Source organism: Podarcis raffonei, chromosome 16, assembly GCF_027172205.1.
Source record: "Podarcis raffonei isolate rPodRaf1 chromosome 16, rPodRaf1.pri, whole genome shotgun sequence".
NCBI lineage: Eukaryota > Metazoa > Chordata > Lepidosauria > Squamata > Lacertidae > Podarcis > Podarcis raffonei.
Window position 1 is genome coordinate 11,126,385 of NC_070617.1, and position 17,857 is coordinate 11,144,241.

The 17,857-nt window shown below is 46.3% G+C and overlaps 2 protein-coding genes across 4 annotated transcripts in view; one reads left to right on the forward strand and one right to left on the reverse strand.

The window, feature by feature from the left end:
• The window catches only part of ZBTB3 (zinc finger and BTB domain containing 3), a 223,094-nt gene that overhangs the window by 167,134 nt on the left and 38,103 nt on the right, over positions 1-17,857 (forward strand). The gene's annotated exons all lie outside the window — the stretch shown is intronic.
• Positions 9,431-17,004, reverse strand: POLR2G (RNA polymerase II subunit G). Of its 3 annotated transcripts, none has more exons than XM_053369955.1 (8): positions 16,844-16,961; positions 14,171-14,280; positions 12,723-12,882; positions 11,068-11,118; positions 10,830-10,895; positions 10,541-10,612; positions 10,059-10,092; positions 9,431-9,612 (listed from the first exon to the last, which is right to left on the reverse strand). In XM_053369955.1, the coding sequence occupies exons 1-8, from the start codon at positions 16,853-16,855 to the stop codon at positions 9,599-9,601; spliced, it is 519 nt and encodes a 172-aa protein (XP_053225930.1). In that variant the 5' UTR covers positions 16,856-16,961; the 3' UTR covers positions 9,431-9,598. The 3 variants fall into 3 exon arrangements, with proteins under 3 accessions (XP_053225930.1, XP_053225929.1, XP_053225928.1); XM_053369954.1 differs by lacking the exon at positions 16,844-16,961 and adding an exon at positions 16,725-16,754; XM_053369953.1 differs by lacking the exon at positions 14,171-14,280 and having other exon boundaries at positions 16,844-17,004.

A 17,857-nucleotide genomic window follows, 5' to 3' on the forward strand; every position in this document is an offset into this window, starting at 1 on the left:
AACCTGACACCAGGCGAGGTTGAGAGGCCATGGTGTTTGGAAGTCCCAGAAAACGTCCCTCCCCAACTACAGACCTGCTTCACTAAAATGTGATGTTTTCTCTCTCCTTTCAGCACTGCAGGAACCTGGCGCTGCTCCCCTTCGTCTCGCAGGAGCCCTCGCACGGCCAAGGAGGCGGGAGGAATCCAGTTCAGTCCCCTTTCAATTGTGTTTCTCAAATGCGCACCTTCCAAAAGAATTCAAAACACAGCCGCTCTAAAAAATTCTCACTGGTCCTGTAGCACCCTGCTTGTGGTTAACGCTTAGCTGGAATGAAATATTCAACGCAGCAATAGAGAAATTAAAATAATAATTTATTTGTCAGACAAATAAATGTGAGGCACAGTGGTATATGGTTACCAAGCTCTGGCCTGGCCTCCTGCCATTATGGCCAGCACTTATATTCCCTCAGCTCAGCCCCCTTGCTCCTCCTTTGGCTGCCTCTGTCCAATCAGCCTGGTTAAAATTCCTATTGGCTGTTTGCTAGAACCAATCATAAAAGATACACCCATTTCCTATTACCTTTTATGGGAGACAAAGAGCTATATTTCCTTCTATTTATAATTGGCAAATAAGTAGTCATATATCTTACATTTACCTCGACCAGGCACCTTAATTACCAGATAACCTTTTGCCCTAGACTAGGCGCCTTAACTAACATTTCATCTTTTGCCCTATTGCCCTATTCACTCCAAAACAGATGATGGCTAATTTTATCTGAACAGATCTTTTTGTTCATCTCCCCACACATTATCAATGAAAGATCTCCTTCTTTGGAGGTCATTAAGCAGAGGCCCGACAACCACACGTCAGGAGTGCTCCGATGGTGCTCTTCCTGCCCGGCAGGGGTCCGGACCCAACGGCCCTCGTGGTCTATTCCAACTCTTCTATGATTCTATGATTTCTTACTTTCTAAATCCTTTGCATAATTACATTTAAGCCAATATATTTCATAACATAGTTTTTTTAGAAGAAAGGGAACTTAGCAAAAGCTAAGCTAAATTCTAAATTCTAAAGATTCAAAGCAGTTTCAGAGAGAAGCCTCTTCCCTAGCCAGCTGCTGTTTGTATTAGCTCTTGCCCTTTTAACCTTAGGAAGATATGGCTCAAGTTTAATGGGAGGCACAATAATTATTACTATTTGTGTTTTTGCAACCTTGATTGTATTCTATAATTTGTATGGTCAATGTGACCTTTTGCTCCTAGCCTGTAATTTCCTTTTACAACCCTGAGACACTGCTATAGATCAGGGGGGCCCTTGATCAAGAAGATAAACAGCTGCCAGAGTATGGTTTCTGCCTGGCATGAGAGATACAAACATTTACAAATATATATTTCTTTAAGGTCATTTTTAGAATACAGGAATCTGATCAAAATATAAGCCTTGATTAAAAATGCAGGCTATGATCAGATGCCTCATTCCCCCCTTTCAAGCTCAAGGACCTTCCCAAGTGTCCTTGATAGCTTGACCTTCATCATATTCCTGAGGTAAAGCTCTGTATAGGGCCATGATATGAGGTAGAGTTTCATTTGAAATCATCTTGCTAATTGTACTTCTAAAACATGAAATGATACATGGCACCATACACAAAACCATTACTACTACCGTCAAGAAAAACAAGCAAGACAATAGTATCCCTTTGAGTCCTGCGACATTTGGTAACCAGTTGGTGAGCCATCCCATATCCCATCCTTCCCATGTTTGTACTGGGACATGTGCTATATTCTCCATCTTTGTGGCCAACACACGGATTGCCTCACCATTATCAGAAATGTTAAAGCAACAGGCATTCCCTGTCAAGTTCAAGACTCCACATAGGCCTCCCTGCCTGGCAAGTACATAATCCATTCCCATTTTCAGCTGCAAAATGGCGGCTCTACTTTCATCCAACTGTTGTGCAATAAGTCTCAAACTCTGGGCCGTTGCATTGGTTACAAGTTCCACTACTGCTTGCAACCGAATTATTCTGTTTAGATTATAAATAGGATCCCGAGCCCCTTGTATGAGCTCATCAGGATTCCAGGAGGCAGGTTCATAATAGGCTATAATGCGCTCTGGTGGCCAATCATCAGTATCGCTCCAACTTTGGGTACTTCCTCCTGCTATATGAGAAATATCAGCGTTTCTTTGTGTACGCTTGGCTGAACTAGTGGGCATAATCCACATTGGTGGTAATACCCATCCCAGGAAACAAGTCCCACTCCATTTGGAAGGGAGTTTCTTGTATGCCCATTCTCCACATATCCACCACAACCATCGGGTCTGAGGTTTTTGGTACGTGGAGTGCATAAGGCGAAATATCAAAAGGGGTACAGAGTTCACAGTGCAGTATGTTAGATTGCCTTTTTCTGTCATAGTTATGTTCCACACCATTTTCCATGCATGAATAAAAGGAGGTGCACAGGGCAAGGTATTCCGAGTTCAATAGGTAGTACCGTTTGCCCAGGTTTGACTACCCTTAATATAATCCCAAGTATAGTGGCAATGGGAAGAGCCTATCATGGTAGAATCAGCTGCCTCTGATGATTTATGTACACAGAATTCCCCTTGTACAGGTATAACTCGTATTGGTTTAGTTGAGTTCCATCCGGGGAAATTCTGTACTTCTGTTTGGTGTGGCATTTCGCTTACCATACCAATGGCATTTAATGGTATTGGTAATAAGGGCATACCTCCCTCTGAATCATCTGGCCCAAGAGAGCAAACAAGGCAATTGGTCCTATTTGTAACATTGGCTACTATCTCAGCTAAGCCTACCCACATATTGTGGTCATGGCGGAATCCATATTTAGCAAATTTGCTCAAATTCAAGGACCCTTCCCCTTCCCAAGAGATCAGGATTAATAATAAAATCATGTTGATGTCTAGCATATGCATTCCTTCCACAAAAGATTACCTTATTGTGATAACAAAAAAATATTAGCCCCAATATAATTCCTCCAGTGACAGAAATGGGGAACCACCAAGACCAAAACATATATCCCAAGGATCCCCAATGAGTAATATCTCTGATAATTGTTCCACAGGGGGGGGGCAGTCAATCAATTGTATAAGAGAATCTTCCCGTTCACAATCGCTGGTTCAGACGCTCCTCAAGCTTCAGGCGTGCGCAGGTCAGCCAGCTTCCAGGTTGTGGCTGCAGCAAGCCAGTCGTCTAATGTTGCCCGTGACCTAGCCCGTTCCCCGTAGGGCTAGATACAGGGGTTTTTGGAGAGAGTCAGTTTTAAAAGGATTAGAGGGGTCACCTTTGCACGTCCAACTGTCTTCGGACTTCTTCAAACGGGAGTGATGAATCCAGGGGGTCACCTCAGCTACCTTCACCGCTGTTGGAGTAGAGAGCAAGATGGTGTAAGGTCCACGCCACTTAGGTGCAAGTGGATCACGTTTCCACTCTTTCACCCATACGCTATCGCCAGCCTGGAACTGATGAATCGGCTGGGCAATGCTGCAAGGCGTGTGCTTGAGGGCCCACCTGTTAAGATAAACAACAACAAAAAACACGGGAGAGAGACAAAAACACGGGAGAGAGATTGCACTTGTCCCTGTGTCACATGGTCTCCTATTTGTTTGAGGTCAGCTGGAATATCCTGAACAAAGGAGGGTGGCCTCCCATACAGGAGCGCAAAAGGTGACAACTTAAGTCTTTTGTGGGTGCACACTGAACACGAAACAGTGTTATGGGTAACACATCACTGCTGTGGCCAGCATTACCATCTTTTCCTTCTGCCACTTCTTCTTCTCTTGTTTCTCAGCCTCATCCCTATTCCGATAAACTCGACGTGCAATGGCCATAATTTGGCTCATCAGCATCCCTTCCCATCCTTCTGATTTCTGAATTTTCTTACGAATGTCAGAAGCACACTGGGCCACAAATGTAGCAGTAATCATTCTGCTGTTTTCAGGGGCTTCAGGGTCAAAAGGAGTCCATATACAATAGGCTTCCTGCAGCCTCTCTAAAAAGTCTCCCGGACTCTCATTTGGTTTCTGTTCTACTTCTGAGACTTTAGACATATTAGTGGGCTTCTGGCATGCCCTGCGGATACCTTGCACAAGCGTCTGGCGGTAGGTGGTAAGCCTGGCCAGGTGAATTGCATTGTTTGGATCCCAATTAGGATCTTCCAAGGGAAAGTTATCCTGGAGATGACGGGCAATATTAAAAATATTTCCCACTCTGGCCTGCTCACGCAAATATATCTGTGCCTTTTCAATTATGTCTCTTCTTTCCTCAGTGGTGAACAGAGTATTCAGGAGTTGGCGGCAATCTGTCCAAGTAGGACTATGAGTATTTACTATTGAAGTCACCAAGTCCATCATAGCCTGAGGTTTTTCTGCGAAAGATGGGGGGGGGGGTGTTTTCCAATTCATCAGATCCGTAGTTGTGAATGGAATGTACTGGAGGGTCGAAGTTCGAGGTGGCCGTGGTCCGGGTTGCCCGTTAACCAGCACAGGCTCCTCAAGTGCATCAAATACTCTTCTAAGAGGGGCTACTACGTGACCTTTCTCTTCGCTTTGCTCTAGGGGCCTCAAATCATAGGGGATGGTATCTGTCCCAAGGCGTTCTTTTAGCAGCTTTATACGCCTTGCTGTATTGCTTGCTGACCGATCAAGGTCTCCCTGTAACTCCTGTAATAGTTCTCTAGGACTTGGATGTACAGGGGTTTGGGGTGGGCAATTGGTTGTTCCACTAAAGGAGACTGTAGATGGAGTTCTACTGGGACTCACAGGTGGAATAACCACTTCTGCTTGGGCTTTATTATAGGACTCCAAGGCCTCCTGAAGATATTTATCATAATCTATCAAGGAATCAAGTTCTGTGACTCCACCCCCATTATTCGTTCCACTTTCTTGCCTTGGGGTTACAACTGGTGGAGTATTTGGATTAGGCTCCCTTCGATGTGGAGCATAGGGTGGAGGTGGAAGCACCTCTTCCTCTGGTCCCTCAAAAATGGGTTTGAGTTTATTTGGCAAGATTCCTTTCCTAGCTTTGGCTTTTACAGCCAATAATTTGCATCGTTGGACTTTGCATTCCCTTATCCATGGAGGATTTTTATTTAATGTGCTCAGCCAAGAATTTATATATGAAAATTGTTCTGGGCACCCTCCAGTTTCTTTGGCGATATTAGACCAAAGTTTGCTTACTAAATTTATATCAAAGGTTCCCTGAGATGGCCATTCAGTATTTTGTTTCGGCCACTCTAATTCACATAACGTTCTCAAGCGTTCTGGCGTCATTTTGACTCCATATGCCCCTGAGAAGGCTTTCTTAAAATTATTTAACATACATTCAAGAGGTGTATTTCCCCCCTTTGAACCTCCAACTCCCATTATATGGGCCTGTGAAGTATCCACTCAGTCACTCACACACTCGCCTTACTGGGAAACGAAGTAGTACCCACTCCACACTTACAGATTGTACTTTCTCACACATACAATGCGCTGGATACTTCACCACACTCTACCTCCCAACCTTTCCCTTTTCCCTACATCAGATCACCATCTGATGTACCCAGCCATGTAGCGTACTCAGTTTCCCCTTACTGAGACGCAGAAGTTTGATCAGGACTTCTCTTCCTCCTAATTAATTGGAGGGCCAAAACCCTTTGTGCACTTACCCTTAGCTGGTTCCCAGTTTATTTCTCTGGTTCCCCCCGGTCCGTCGCCGTCGGTGGGCAGGGTATCAGACAGACGAGACTTCTGCGTTCCCCTGGAAAAAATGTTCCAGTGCGCGCTGGGTAAGCAGTCAGTGGTCCTCCCTCTTGTACCCTGCCCAGTAAGGCGAAGGGGCTGCGTTCCAGCAGACCACTTATCCGAGTCACAGAGGCACCATAAAATGTAGCACCCTGCTTGTGGTTAACGCTTAGCTGGAATGAAATATTCAACGCAGCAATAGAGAAATTAAAATAATAATTTATTTGTCAGACAAATAAATGTGAGGCACAGTGGTATATGGTTACCAAGCTCTGGCCTGGCCTCCTGCCATTATGGCCAGCACTTATATTCCCTCAGCTCAGCCCCCTTGCTCCTCCTTTGGCTGCCTCTGTCCAATCAGCCTGGTTAAAATTCCTATTGGCTGTTTGCTAGAACCAATCATAAAAGATACACCCATTTCCTATTACCTTTTATGGGAGACAAAGAGCTATATTTCCTTCTATTTATAATTGGCAAATAAGTAGTCATATATCTTACATTTACCTCGACCAGGCACCTTAATTACCAGATAACCTTTTGCCCTAGACTAGGCGCCTTAACTAACATTTCATCTTTTGCCCTATTGCCCTATTCACTCCAAAACAGATGATGGCTAATTTTATCTGAACAGATCTTTTTGTTCATCTCCCCACACATTATCAATGAAAGATCTCCTTCTTTGGAGGTCATTAAGCAGAGGCCCGACAACCACACGTCAGGAGTGCTCCGATGGTGCTCTTCCTGCCCGGCAGGGGTCCGGACCCAACGGCCCTCGTGGTCTATTCCAACTCTTCTATGATTCTATGATTTCTTACTTTCTAAATCCTTTGCATAATTACATTTAAGCCAATATATTTCATAACATAGTTTTTTTAGAAGAAAGGGAACTTAGCAAAAGCTAAGCTAAATTCTAAATTCTAAAGATTCAAAGCAGTTTCAGAGAGAAGCCACTTCCCTAGCCAGCTGCTGTTTGTATTAGCTCTTGCCCTTTTAACCTTAGGAAGATATGGCTCAAGTTTAATGGGAGGCACAATAATTATTACTATTTGTGTTTTTGCAACCTTGATTGTATTCTATAATTTGTATGGTCAATGTGACCTTTTGCTCCTAGCCTGTAATTTCCTTTTACAACCCTGAGACACTGCTATAGATCAGGGGGGCCCTTGATCAAGAAGATAAACAGCTGCCAGAGTATGGTTTCTGCCTGGCATGAGAGATACAAACATTTACAAATATATATTTCTTTAAGGTCATTTTTAGAATACAGGAATCTGATCAAAATATAAGCCTTGATTAAAAATGCAGGCTATGATCAGATGCCTCAGTCCGAAATGCGCCATGCAGTTTCTCCAAGCAGCCAGTGTTTGTGCATTTGAGAGGAAAGTGTGCGTGGAAATGAACATAGTGGTGAAAATGAGAAACAAAAGTGCTTTGTATTGGGATAAAATTCTGGCCGAACTGCATACATAAAGGGGTTTCTTAGGAGTGGCTGGCAAGAAAGTGCTGGTGAATGTTCTTCCTATAGTAAAAATAACAGTGACACCCAGTGGCCTCTTGGGGCTATTCCACGCGGACCGTTTACAAGAACAGGGAGGCAGAGGAATTGGCACACGAAGCCACAGAAATTAGGACCAGCACCTCCGCTTCGAAACAGCATTTATTTTGTCCAAATAATGCTATTGGTTTTCATGTAAATGCCAGAACAGGAAGGATTGTTTTCTGAAGCAGCGCTACAGTGACACCCAGTGGCCACTTGGGGTTGTTCCAAGCAATAACATTTACAAGAACAGCGACATGGGAAAGCTGAAAAACTCAAAACGGAAGCTGGGTATCCGGTGAGTGAACGACAATGCACTCGTTACAACAACAGCCTTTAAGAAGTGAAAAGTGAAGGATTTCTTCAACGGGGTGGAAACTGAAGGATTTATTCAACGGAGACCGTACTCACAGTAGATTTTAGCAATAGATTAATCAACTAAAATGTTAGTTGATTAATCTATTGCGAGAAGCTTAAAGGCTGAAAGAAAACATGAAAAACAGCTGTTGATGTTTTTAAAGGCTTTGTTTCACCATTAAAACACACACTTACAATCTTCTAAAACAAGTTATACATCATTCTACAGAACAGATCATTTTAAGTTTTGTTTTTTTGAGGGAGGCAAAGGAATTGGCACACGAAGCCACAGAAATTAGGACCAGCGCCTCCTCTTCTAAACAGCATTTCTTTTGTCCAAATAATTTTATTGGTTTTCATGTAAATACCAGAACAAGGTTTTCTGAAGCAGCGCTACAGTGACACCCAGTGGCCATGCAGACCCTTTACAAGAACAGGGACATGGGAAAACTGGAAAACTCAAAACGGAAGCTGGGTTTCCAGTGAGTCAATCACGACCGGACACGTTACAACAACCGCCTTTAAAAATTGAAAACTGAAGGATTTCTTCAATGTGGTGGAAACTGAAGGATTTTTTCAATGGAGACCGTATTCAATAGAAAAGCTGCGTTTACAGTGAAAACCGAAGAATTTCGTCCACATGGCAAGCCCCATTACAAATGATAGATTGGAAAGGTTTTGGAAGACAGATCTGAAATTTACAGCATGTACTTTATTGAAATAAAATTACATGGAAATGATGTACCAGGGGTACTTAACCCCGGTTTAATTCGCAAAAATGTACAGAACAAGAACAAAAAATTGTTGGAAATGTAAAGAAACAGAAGGTACTTTTTAATCGTATGTGGTGGAAATGTAAGGTGGTAAAAAAACTTTTGGGAAATGATTTACAATGAAATGAAAAAAAATGTTTAAAGCAACTTTTACTAAAAATCAGAAGCTTTTTTACTAGGAATTGTAGGTAAAGAGATATCAAAGATCAGAGAAATTTGTTTATGTATGCTACGTCGGCCGCCCGGATATTGTTAGCCCAAAGATGGAAAGAAGAAACAGTCCCAAACAAAGAAGACTGGCAGACCAAGTTAATGGACTATCCTGAAATGGCGTAATCAACTGGGAAGCTCAGAAGTCAAGATGGCAAGACGTTTAAAGCAGAATGGAAAATGTTCATTATGTGTTTACCAAAGTATTGTAAGCAGATTGAAACACTGGCAGGATTTTAAGAACTCTTGTAATTTTAAAGATTGCAGAAATAACTTAGGAAAAGAAATTTTGGAGTAGTAATGATGGTAAACAAAAATAAACAAATGGAGTAAATATACTAGGAAAATAGACAGGAAAAGTTATAAAACAAACTGTGCGATAAAATTAAGACAATAGGAAAAGTGCAATAAGAATGAGTGGAAGTTTCTTTCAGAAGACTTTATTAGAAAAGACAGGATGTTATAGTCAATGCTCATCTCTTATTGTTAACTCTGCTTTTTATCCTTATTTACTGTATTTCTTTCTTTTATATTTTTGTGTTTAATTTTCCTGTCATTATTTGTAAGGTGTATGTAAGATGATATTTTAAATCAATAAAGATGAATTAAAAAATAAAAAGGGAAAGACTCCCTGCTTGAAACCCTAGTGACCGGCTGCCAGTCAGTGTAGGCAGTATGGAGCTAGGTGGCCCCAATGGTCTGGCTCAGGGTGAAGCAGTTTCCTGTGTTCCTATCCTCCCCCACCCCATGTGGAAAGGATGGGAGCAAAAGGAGGTTGGAGGGGGTGGGCAGGGAAGAGGAAGGAAAAAACACGGAGGAGGCAGACTTGAACACAGAACAAGAAACCCTTTAATGAAGGGAGGGGGTCATATCCATCCAGCCTTCGTCACCCAGCTGCCGGCAGTCCTGGATAAATGGCGTTCGTGTGTTATAAATACAACTCCTAGAAGCCACAGGTCAGGATCTTCCGCACAGAGCCAAGGGACGGGTTACTTCAGCTAACAAGGCCTGTGGGGAAAAGCAGGAGGGGGAGACATGAGCCCACCGACCCCAAAGTGCAACAGTAATGAATTCCCATTGTGGTTTGAACCTGCATGATGTCCAAAAAAAGCACAAGTCACCCGAGGGTGCGGGTGGGCATGCGCTCAAAACTAGCCTACCATAAAGTGAAATTCACACCCATTGCTCCACCCACTTTCGCCTCCCACCCCACCCGCCGCAGGCAACACAGCCCCCAGAAAATTACCCAGAGGGAATGTGGCCCCCCCAAGCTGAAATAGGCCCCCCACTTCTGTAGTGGGAAGATAATCCCACCTTCAATCCCACCTTCAACCCTTAGTGATCGTTCAAGCTCCCCCTTCCCCTTTTAAAGTCCCCCCCCCCCCGAATAATTCAATTATTTTTAAAACAGCAGCTTTTGCAATCCACCATGCTGGGAAAAGACGGAAACTTACCAAGGTAATCATCCATGAGGGACCCAATAGCAAACTGCGAAATAATTTTTTAAAACATTATTCTTCATTTACTTATAACTCACACTTTCATAAAACTATACCGAGGCGGTATAGAACATATAAGAATAAAATCAACAAAGAGTATCTGTTAAAAATATCAATCAAAATGGAATACACTCTTTCCCTCCTCTTCATGCTCTCCTCACAACAGCCCTGAGAGGTAGGCGAGGCGAGGCTGAGAGGCAGTGACTGGCCCAAGGGGAGCTCCATGGGCCAGTGAGGATTTGAACCCTGGTCCCCCAGGTCCCAGTCCAGCACTCTAACCGCTACTCCACACTGCCTCTGAGCCAGGAGGGTGGTGGGTATCTGTGTGTGAACTGCTGTTTTTGTTTTGTATTGTTTTGTATTGTTACCTGTAAGCTGCTTTCAAAAATCATTTGGTCAAAAAAGTCAGATTGCAAATAAATACTCTTACAACTCACGATATCGTTTTTGTCCACACGGGTACCCACAATCTTCAGCCTGATCTCATCGTCTTGCTGGATGACAATATCCTGCGTTGGGGGGAAAAGAGACAGCGAAGGGCTGTGCTCAATGGCTGGCTGGTGCCCACTGGGGAATGGTAGGGCAGAGGGCAGGGAGCCAGTCAGTAGGTGGCGCCAGAGCCAACAAATGCGAGTTTTGTCCCCATCCTCAACAGAGAAACTGTGGAGGAGGAAGATGGTAGGCAAAGCCACTCTCTGAACTGGTTCGAAGGAGAGGATGACTTACCTCATCTACAGTTTTGTAGCACGGAGGATTGGAGTTGGGGTCAAACTCCATTTCAGAGGGAATGGACTGCAAAGAGAATTAAGAGGGGATATGAGCAGCTGAAGGGGAGGTGAAAGGGAAGATGGGTTGATGGTTCTGTGGTAGAGGATGGACAGCCTTCTCTGACACCCTCACAGCCCTTCTGGAAGCCGCTGAGACATTGCCCCTCATCCCCCCCCGCCAAGCCTAGGGCACTTACATGTCGCGAGATGAAGCAAGACATGGGCCCAATTTCAGTGAAGAGTCCGACCTGGTGAGAGAACAACAAAGAACATCACTCTCAAGCAACCCCCATCTTGAAAGTATGTCAGCATTCGCACAAGGAACGGCAGGCCAGGACTTGGGGGCAGACGTCGGCAAAGCGAGTCAGAGGGACCCTCCAGTGCAAAAGGACTTCCTCTTAACTGGCATGGCTTCCCCCCAAAGAATCCTGGGAGTTGTGGTTTGTCAAGGGTGCAGAGAGTTGTTAGGCAGCCATTTTCTCCTCACAGATACAGTTCCCAGAATTCTTTGGGAATGAGGATTAATAATAATAATAATAATAATAATAATAATAATAATAATAATGTGATGGCCTGGAATTCGGACTCAGAGGCTGAACCTGAGGAATCCCAGCCTGCACAGGAGTCCCCGCCTCCAGAACCAGCTGAGCCGGGGCTGGGGATTGAGCCTGAAGGGTCCTCACCTGTGCTGGATCCTCAGGTGCAGGTACCAGCTGAGTCTGCTCTGGCTCCTGAGGTGATGGAGGACCCATTGCCTGCAGGTGCTCCACTCTCAGCCCCGTCAGGGGAAGGTGAGGTTGCCTCTGGGTCCAGTAACCCTTCAGCGTCTCCTGAGCTGCAGAGGCTCAGGGCAGAGAGGCAGAGGGAACTAAGTTCCCGCAGGAGGAGTGCTTGCCTCCAGGCCAGGAGAGGCGAGTCACCTGTGGATCGGGGCCGCCCTATGCCTCGGGGCAGATAAAAGCCAGCCAGCCCAGTTCCAGGTTGCGGGAGCAACATTGTCGGTAGCCTGTTCCTGCCTGCACCCTGACCTGCTCTTCTGCCAAAGTTCCTGACCTCACTCGACTCCCTGTCTTGGACCCAGCTTCAGCTTTGACGGACAGCCTCCATATCACACCCTCAACCTCAGACTGGACTCGGACCTCACGGTTAACCCTCGGGACCAGCACAAATTATTATTATTATTATTATTATTATTATTATTATTAACGATTGTTAAACTACCGTATTTTTCGCCCTATAGGACGCACAGTCCCATAAGGCGCACCTAGTTTTTTGGGGGGGAAATAAAGGGGGGGAAATTATTTCCCCCCCAGGCGAGGGGCTGGGGCGGGGGAGGCCCGAGCTTCCCCCGACCCAAGCCCCCAAACAGGCAGCTCTCTGAAAGCTGTGGGAGCCCAGCACTGGCTCCCGCTGCTGGCTGAGAGGTCCGCGAAGCCTGGACGCGCTGAGCTCAGCGCGCGCAGGCTTCAGCATGCAGGCAACTCTCCGCAAGCAGCGGGAGTGCTCCCGCTGCTTGCGGAGAGGTCCGCGAAGCCTGGAGAGCGAGAGGGGTCGGTGCGCACCGACCCCTCTCACTCTCCAGGCTTCACCGAAAGCCTGCATTCGCCCCATAGGATGCACACACATTTCCCCTTCATTTTTGGAGGGGGAAAAGTGCGTCCTATAGGGCGAAAAATACGGTACTCTGGGAACTCTGTGAGGATAATAAAGGCCTCCTAAAAACTCTCAGCTCTCAGCATCTTTAACAAATTCCATTTCCCAGGAATCTCTGGGGAAAGCCACGACTGTATACAGCGGAGCTATAGCACTTTACATGTATAGTGCGGATGTGGCCCAAGACATTTCACCTCACCTTGTTAACCTGAGTCACAACAGCATCCACCACTTCGCCCTTGAAAGGCCGGAAGACGATGGCCTTGTATTTGACCGGGTAAAGGACAAAGCCGCGCCCAGGCTGGATCACACCCGCCCCAATGTTGTCAATGGTAGTGACAGCGATTACAAAACCATATCTGGGAAGGAGGAAAATAATTAACAACCGTTTTATTATTTATATGCCACCCACCTGACTGGGTTTCCCCAGCCACTCTGGGCGGCTCCCAACAGATTATTAAAAATATGATAAAACATTAAAAACTTCCCTAAACAGGGCTGCCTTCAGATGTCCTCTAAAAGTCAGATAGTTGTTTATTTCCTTGACATCTGATGGGAGGGCGTTCCACAGGGCAGGTGCCACTACCGAAAAGGCCCTCTGCCTGGTTCCCTGTAACTTGCGCTTCTCGCAGTGAAGAAACTGCCAGAAGGCCCTCAGAGCTGGACCTCAGTGACTAAGTGATGGGGGTGCAGTAAGTAAATTAACTTTTTCCATCCCTTTGCTTTTAGGCATCTGATTTATTTATTTTTAAAGCTGTTGGTCACAGTTGCACAAGTTAATCCTGGCTCAGGCTGCTACTACTAATAATAACAATAATAATAACAACAATAACAATATCAATAATAATAATATATATATGCCACCCAACAGAATATTAAAAACACGATAAAAGGTCAAACATTAAAAACTTCCCTAAACAGGGCTGCCTTCAGATGTCCTCTAAAAGTCAGATAGTTGTTTATTTCCTTGACATCTGATGAGAGGGCATTCCACAGGGTGGGCGCCACTACTGAGAAGGCCCTCAGCGCTGGGCCTCAGTGTCCGGACAGAAAGATGGGGGTGGAGATGCTCCTTCAGGTATACTGGGCCAAGGCCATTTAGGGTTTTAAAGGTGAGCACCGACACTTTGAATTGTGCTTGGAAAAGCACTGGGAGCCAATGAAGATCCTTTAGGACCAGTGTTATATGGTCCCAGTGGCCATTCCCAGTTGCTAGTCCAGCTGCCGCATTCTGGATTAGTTATAGTTTCCGAGTCACCTTCAAAGGTAGCCCTGCGTAGAGTGCATTGCAGAAATCCAATCCTGCTTCTCAGGGGGCAGTGGTGCAACAATGTGGGGTTGTGGGGGGGTGTCAAAGACCCATTACTATTTTTGCAGCAGAGTCCTCGTCTCCAGAACCTTACAGCTACCAAAATGCTCGCCCACTGAGTTATGAACCTTCACCTAAAAACGAAGTAAGATATCATTCCTCATTGTTCCACATAAAGATCTGATTTAAGCTACAGTTCCCAGGGTTCTTTGGAGGGAAAACCAGGGATGACACTGGTTTAAATGTGCAGTGCTTTATTGGCGCTCATCCAGGCCATTGCTGATCTACACCGCCAAGTATCACGGGGAAAGAGGATCCCAATCTGCTCTTTCACTTACTTGCCCGTGCAGGTCCCCTCCACCTCGGTAAAGAGCTTCTGCTTAACAGTGTTGAGAAGGTTGGGCCCAAAGTAACGAGGGTGCAACAGGATTTCGTGTTCCAATGAGATCTGGAAGCAAAACAGATGTAGAGCAGCAGAGACATTAGTGCAGGGGTCCCCAAACTAAGGCCCATGGGCAGGATAAGGCCCGAGGGACTCGTTTATCTGGCCCACAGCAATCCCCGCTGCACGCATGCCCACTTCCGGGTCGGAGGAGCACCAGAAATAGCTTGTGTGCATGCGCAACCGTTCTGCGTATGCGCAAGCATTATTTCCAGTGCACATCTGGGTCAGAGGAGGCCCATGCACATGTGCACAAGCTATTTCCAGTGCTACTCTGACCCAGAAGTGTGCCGGAAATAGCATGTGCGCACGCATATGGGCACATGCTCCCCTGCCCTCCGGCTCGCCACACGATCAGCACTGGAGACACCGGCCCAAGGCGCGGTAAGTTTGCTGACAACTGCATTAGTGCAACAGCCACTAAGCAAATAGCAACATTAGATCTTATTCCCACTGCACTGTGACAGCTGGTCTACACAGACAAAGGAAGGCAAGTGGAGGGAGAAGGCCCTGTCACAGAATGGGGACTCACTGCAGCACCTAGTCACAAGCTTAATTCCAATAACACACTTGGCTACTTTTTAAAAAGCACTAACTTACTACTGGGATGCGGGTGGCGCTGTGGGTTAAACCACAGAGCCTAGGACTTGCTGACCAGAAGGTTGGCGGTTTGAATCCCCTTGATGGGGTGAGCTCCCATTGCTCGGTCCCTGCTCCTGCCAACCTAGCAGTTCAAAAGCACGCCAAAGTGCAAGTAGATAAATAGGTACCACTCCGGCGGGAAGGTAAACAGCATTTCCGTGCACTGCTCTGGTTCGCCAGAAGCGGCTTAGTCATGCTGGCCACATGACCCGGAAGCTGTACGCCGGCTCCTTCGGCCAATAAAGTGAGATGAGCGCCGCAACCCCAGAGTCGGTCACGACTGGACCTAATGGTCAGGGGTCCTTTTACTACTGATTGGTTGCCTGTTATGTCCCACTTTTCATATCCCAGAGGCTCAAGGTGCTGCACATGGTTCTCCCCCTCATTTAATCCCCACAACAGCCCTGCTGCAAAGTAGGCAGAGAAACAATGGTTGGCCCAAGGTCACACGGTGAGTGTCATGGCTGAGCGGGGAGATTCGAACCCAGGTCTCCCAGGTCCAACAATTAACCACCGCACTACACTGGCTTCTCAAGGAAGCTCCATCACCTGGTGGTGCCAGGGGTTGAGCATGGGAGCTTCTGCATGCAATGCTCTGAGCTGTGACCCTTCCCCAGTATTTTCAGTGAGGTCTACTAACAGGTAAGCAGGATTAGGATTGCAGTAGAGAACTGCTGGGCCACCCAAAGATCTGACTCTAGCCCAGCATCCAGATGTCAACAGGAAGCCAGCCAGATGCAACTGCCACCTGATGTGTGTCCACAGCAGCTACTTCAGATATAATGTCTGTGGGCAAGGGAGACTCCATTTGCCATCATAGTCAATGGAGTGACAGATCCGTTTCTGATGATCCAGGCTGATTTGAGAGCAAGAGTGGTGTCGTGGTTAGACTGTCGGATCACTACCTGGGAGACCAGGGGTTAAATCCCCACTTGGCCATGGACCTCAGTGCTTCTCAACCTAAGGGAATTAAATAAGATGGGGGAGAGTCACGTATGCCACCTTGTTCTGGAGGGGATAATATAATAATAATAATAATAATAATAATAATAATAATACCTCACCCATCTGGCTGGGTCTCCCCAGCCACTCTGGGCGGCTCCCAACATAATAATAATAATAATAATAATAATAATAATAATAATAATAAGCGATAAAACATCAAACATTAAAAACTTCTCTAAACAGGGCTGCCTTCAGATGTCTTCTAAAGGTTGTTTATTTTCTTGACACCTGTAGTGAGGGAACCACCAGAAGGCCCTTGGAGCTGGACCTCAGTGTCTGGGCTGAACGATTGGGGTGGGATACAACTGCAATAAATAAATAAAATCCTATACATTTTCCAAAAAAAAAAAAAATCCTCTAAGCTAACAGTCACAAAACAGTGCTGGGCTGCGCTGGGGCAGTCAAGGTTCTGTTCAGAGCACACTTGCTGAAATCCACGAACAAGACTAGGTTAGGGCCATTCATTTCAACAGGTCTACCCTGAGTAAAACTCGGCTGCATAGCACCTGATGAGGGCGGAAAGTAGCAGCGCTGCGTTTGATCTCCCCTGTCCACGATCTCCTCCTCTTCCAACTGGGTGCCACCGACACTTGAGAGAACTCCTCAGATTGCAACAGAAACATCGAATCCTAGAACTGGAAAGCTGGAAAGGGACCACGGGGATCATCTAGTCCAGCCCCCTGCGATGCAGGAATCTTTTGCCCAAGTGGGGCTCAAACCTACAGCCCTGCGATTAAGAGTCTCCTGCTCTCCCGACTGAGTTATTCCAAGACTACATAACGACGGAAGGGCCAGAATACCACCTTGACGTTGCACATCATTCATTTGCCCCCGCGACCACATCTTTCACGTCCCACGTGGGGTGCCTGGGTAGCAAAGGAGCTAAAATCTAAGACTCCCCAGTAATAAAAAAACTACTCACATGGTAAAACATCCTGCTGGCCGCCTGCGCGCACGCGCGCGTCCGCACCTCTCTTTCCGAGACCGGAAGGAACGCAGAGGCACCGCGCGTTCTAAATGTTGCAAGGCAGCTTCGTCCTGATTGGCTGCGCGGCGATAGGATTCCATTGCCGCCTAACGAAGCAAACAGGAAGCTGCCGGGGCAGGGGAAGGGAACGTTGCTCGCCTGCGCGTGCGCCTCAGCGGTCGATGCCAGTGCCTATAGTGTCATGGCGGGTGCACAGGGCTCTCCCATAGTGGGATGTGTATAGCTGTACGGAGCGGGGGCGGCTCTTTCCATAGACGTTTGCGAGACATCAGAACATAAGAAGAGTCTTACAGCTGGATCAGGCCAGGGGCCCAGCTAGCCTGGTATTCAGAGACATATGCTGCCTCCGACCCTGGAGGGAGAACATAGCCAGTACTGTATGGTTAGTAGCCACTCACAGTCCCCATCATCTCTTGCCTTGGGTCATGCTTACTGGGGTTAATGGGAGAGCCATAGGTTCCCTTGCTTAGGGGGTGGCGGGCTATGGCTCAGCGACAGAGCACCTGCTTTTCATGCAGAGGGTCCCAGGTTCAAATCCTGCCATCTCCAGGTAGGGCTGGGAGAGATTCCTTGTCTGAAACCTTGGAATGCTGCTGCCAGTCAGTGCTTGTAACACTGAACACCTAGGTGGACCAGTCATCTGACTCAGCAGCGGCCTATGAGAGCTACCTGCAATTTCCCTGTGCTTTGAGGGAGGCTCTCTGCATGTTACCAGAGCTATGTATCCAAGGGTGTGTTTTTTTAATGGATTGCTTTTAACTTGCTGGAAACAATGAGGAACGAATTGGTTTTAGCAGCTGCTTTTACTCACTTTTTATTTTGTGTGTGTGCTTTTATTTGTCATAGAATTGTAGAATCGGAAAGGACCATGAGGGTCATCTAAGCCAACCCCTTGCAATGAAATAATCTTTTGCCCAACATGGGGCTCAAACCCACAATCCTGAGATT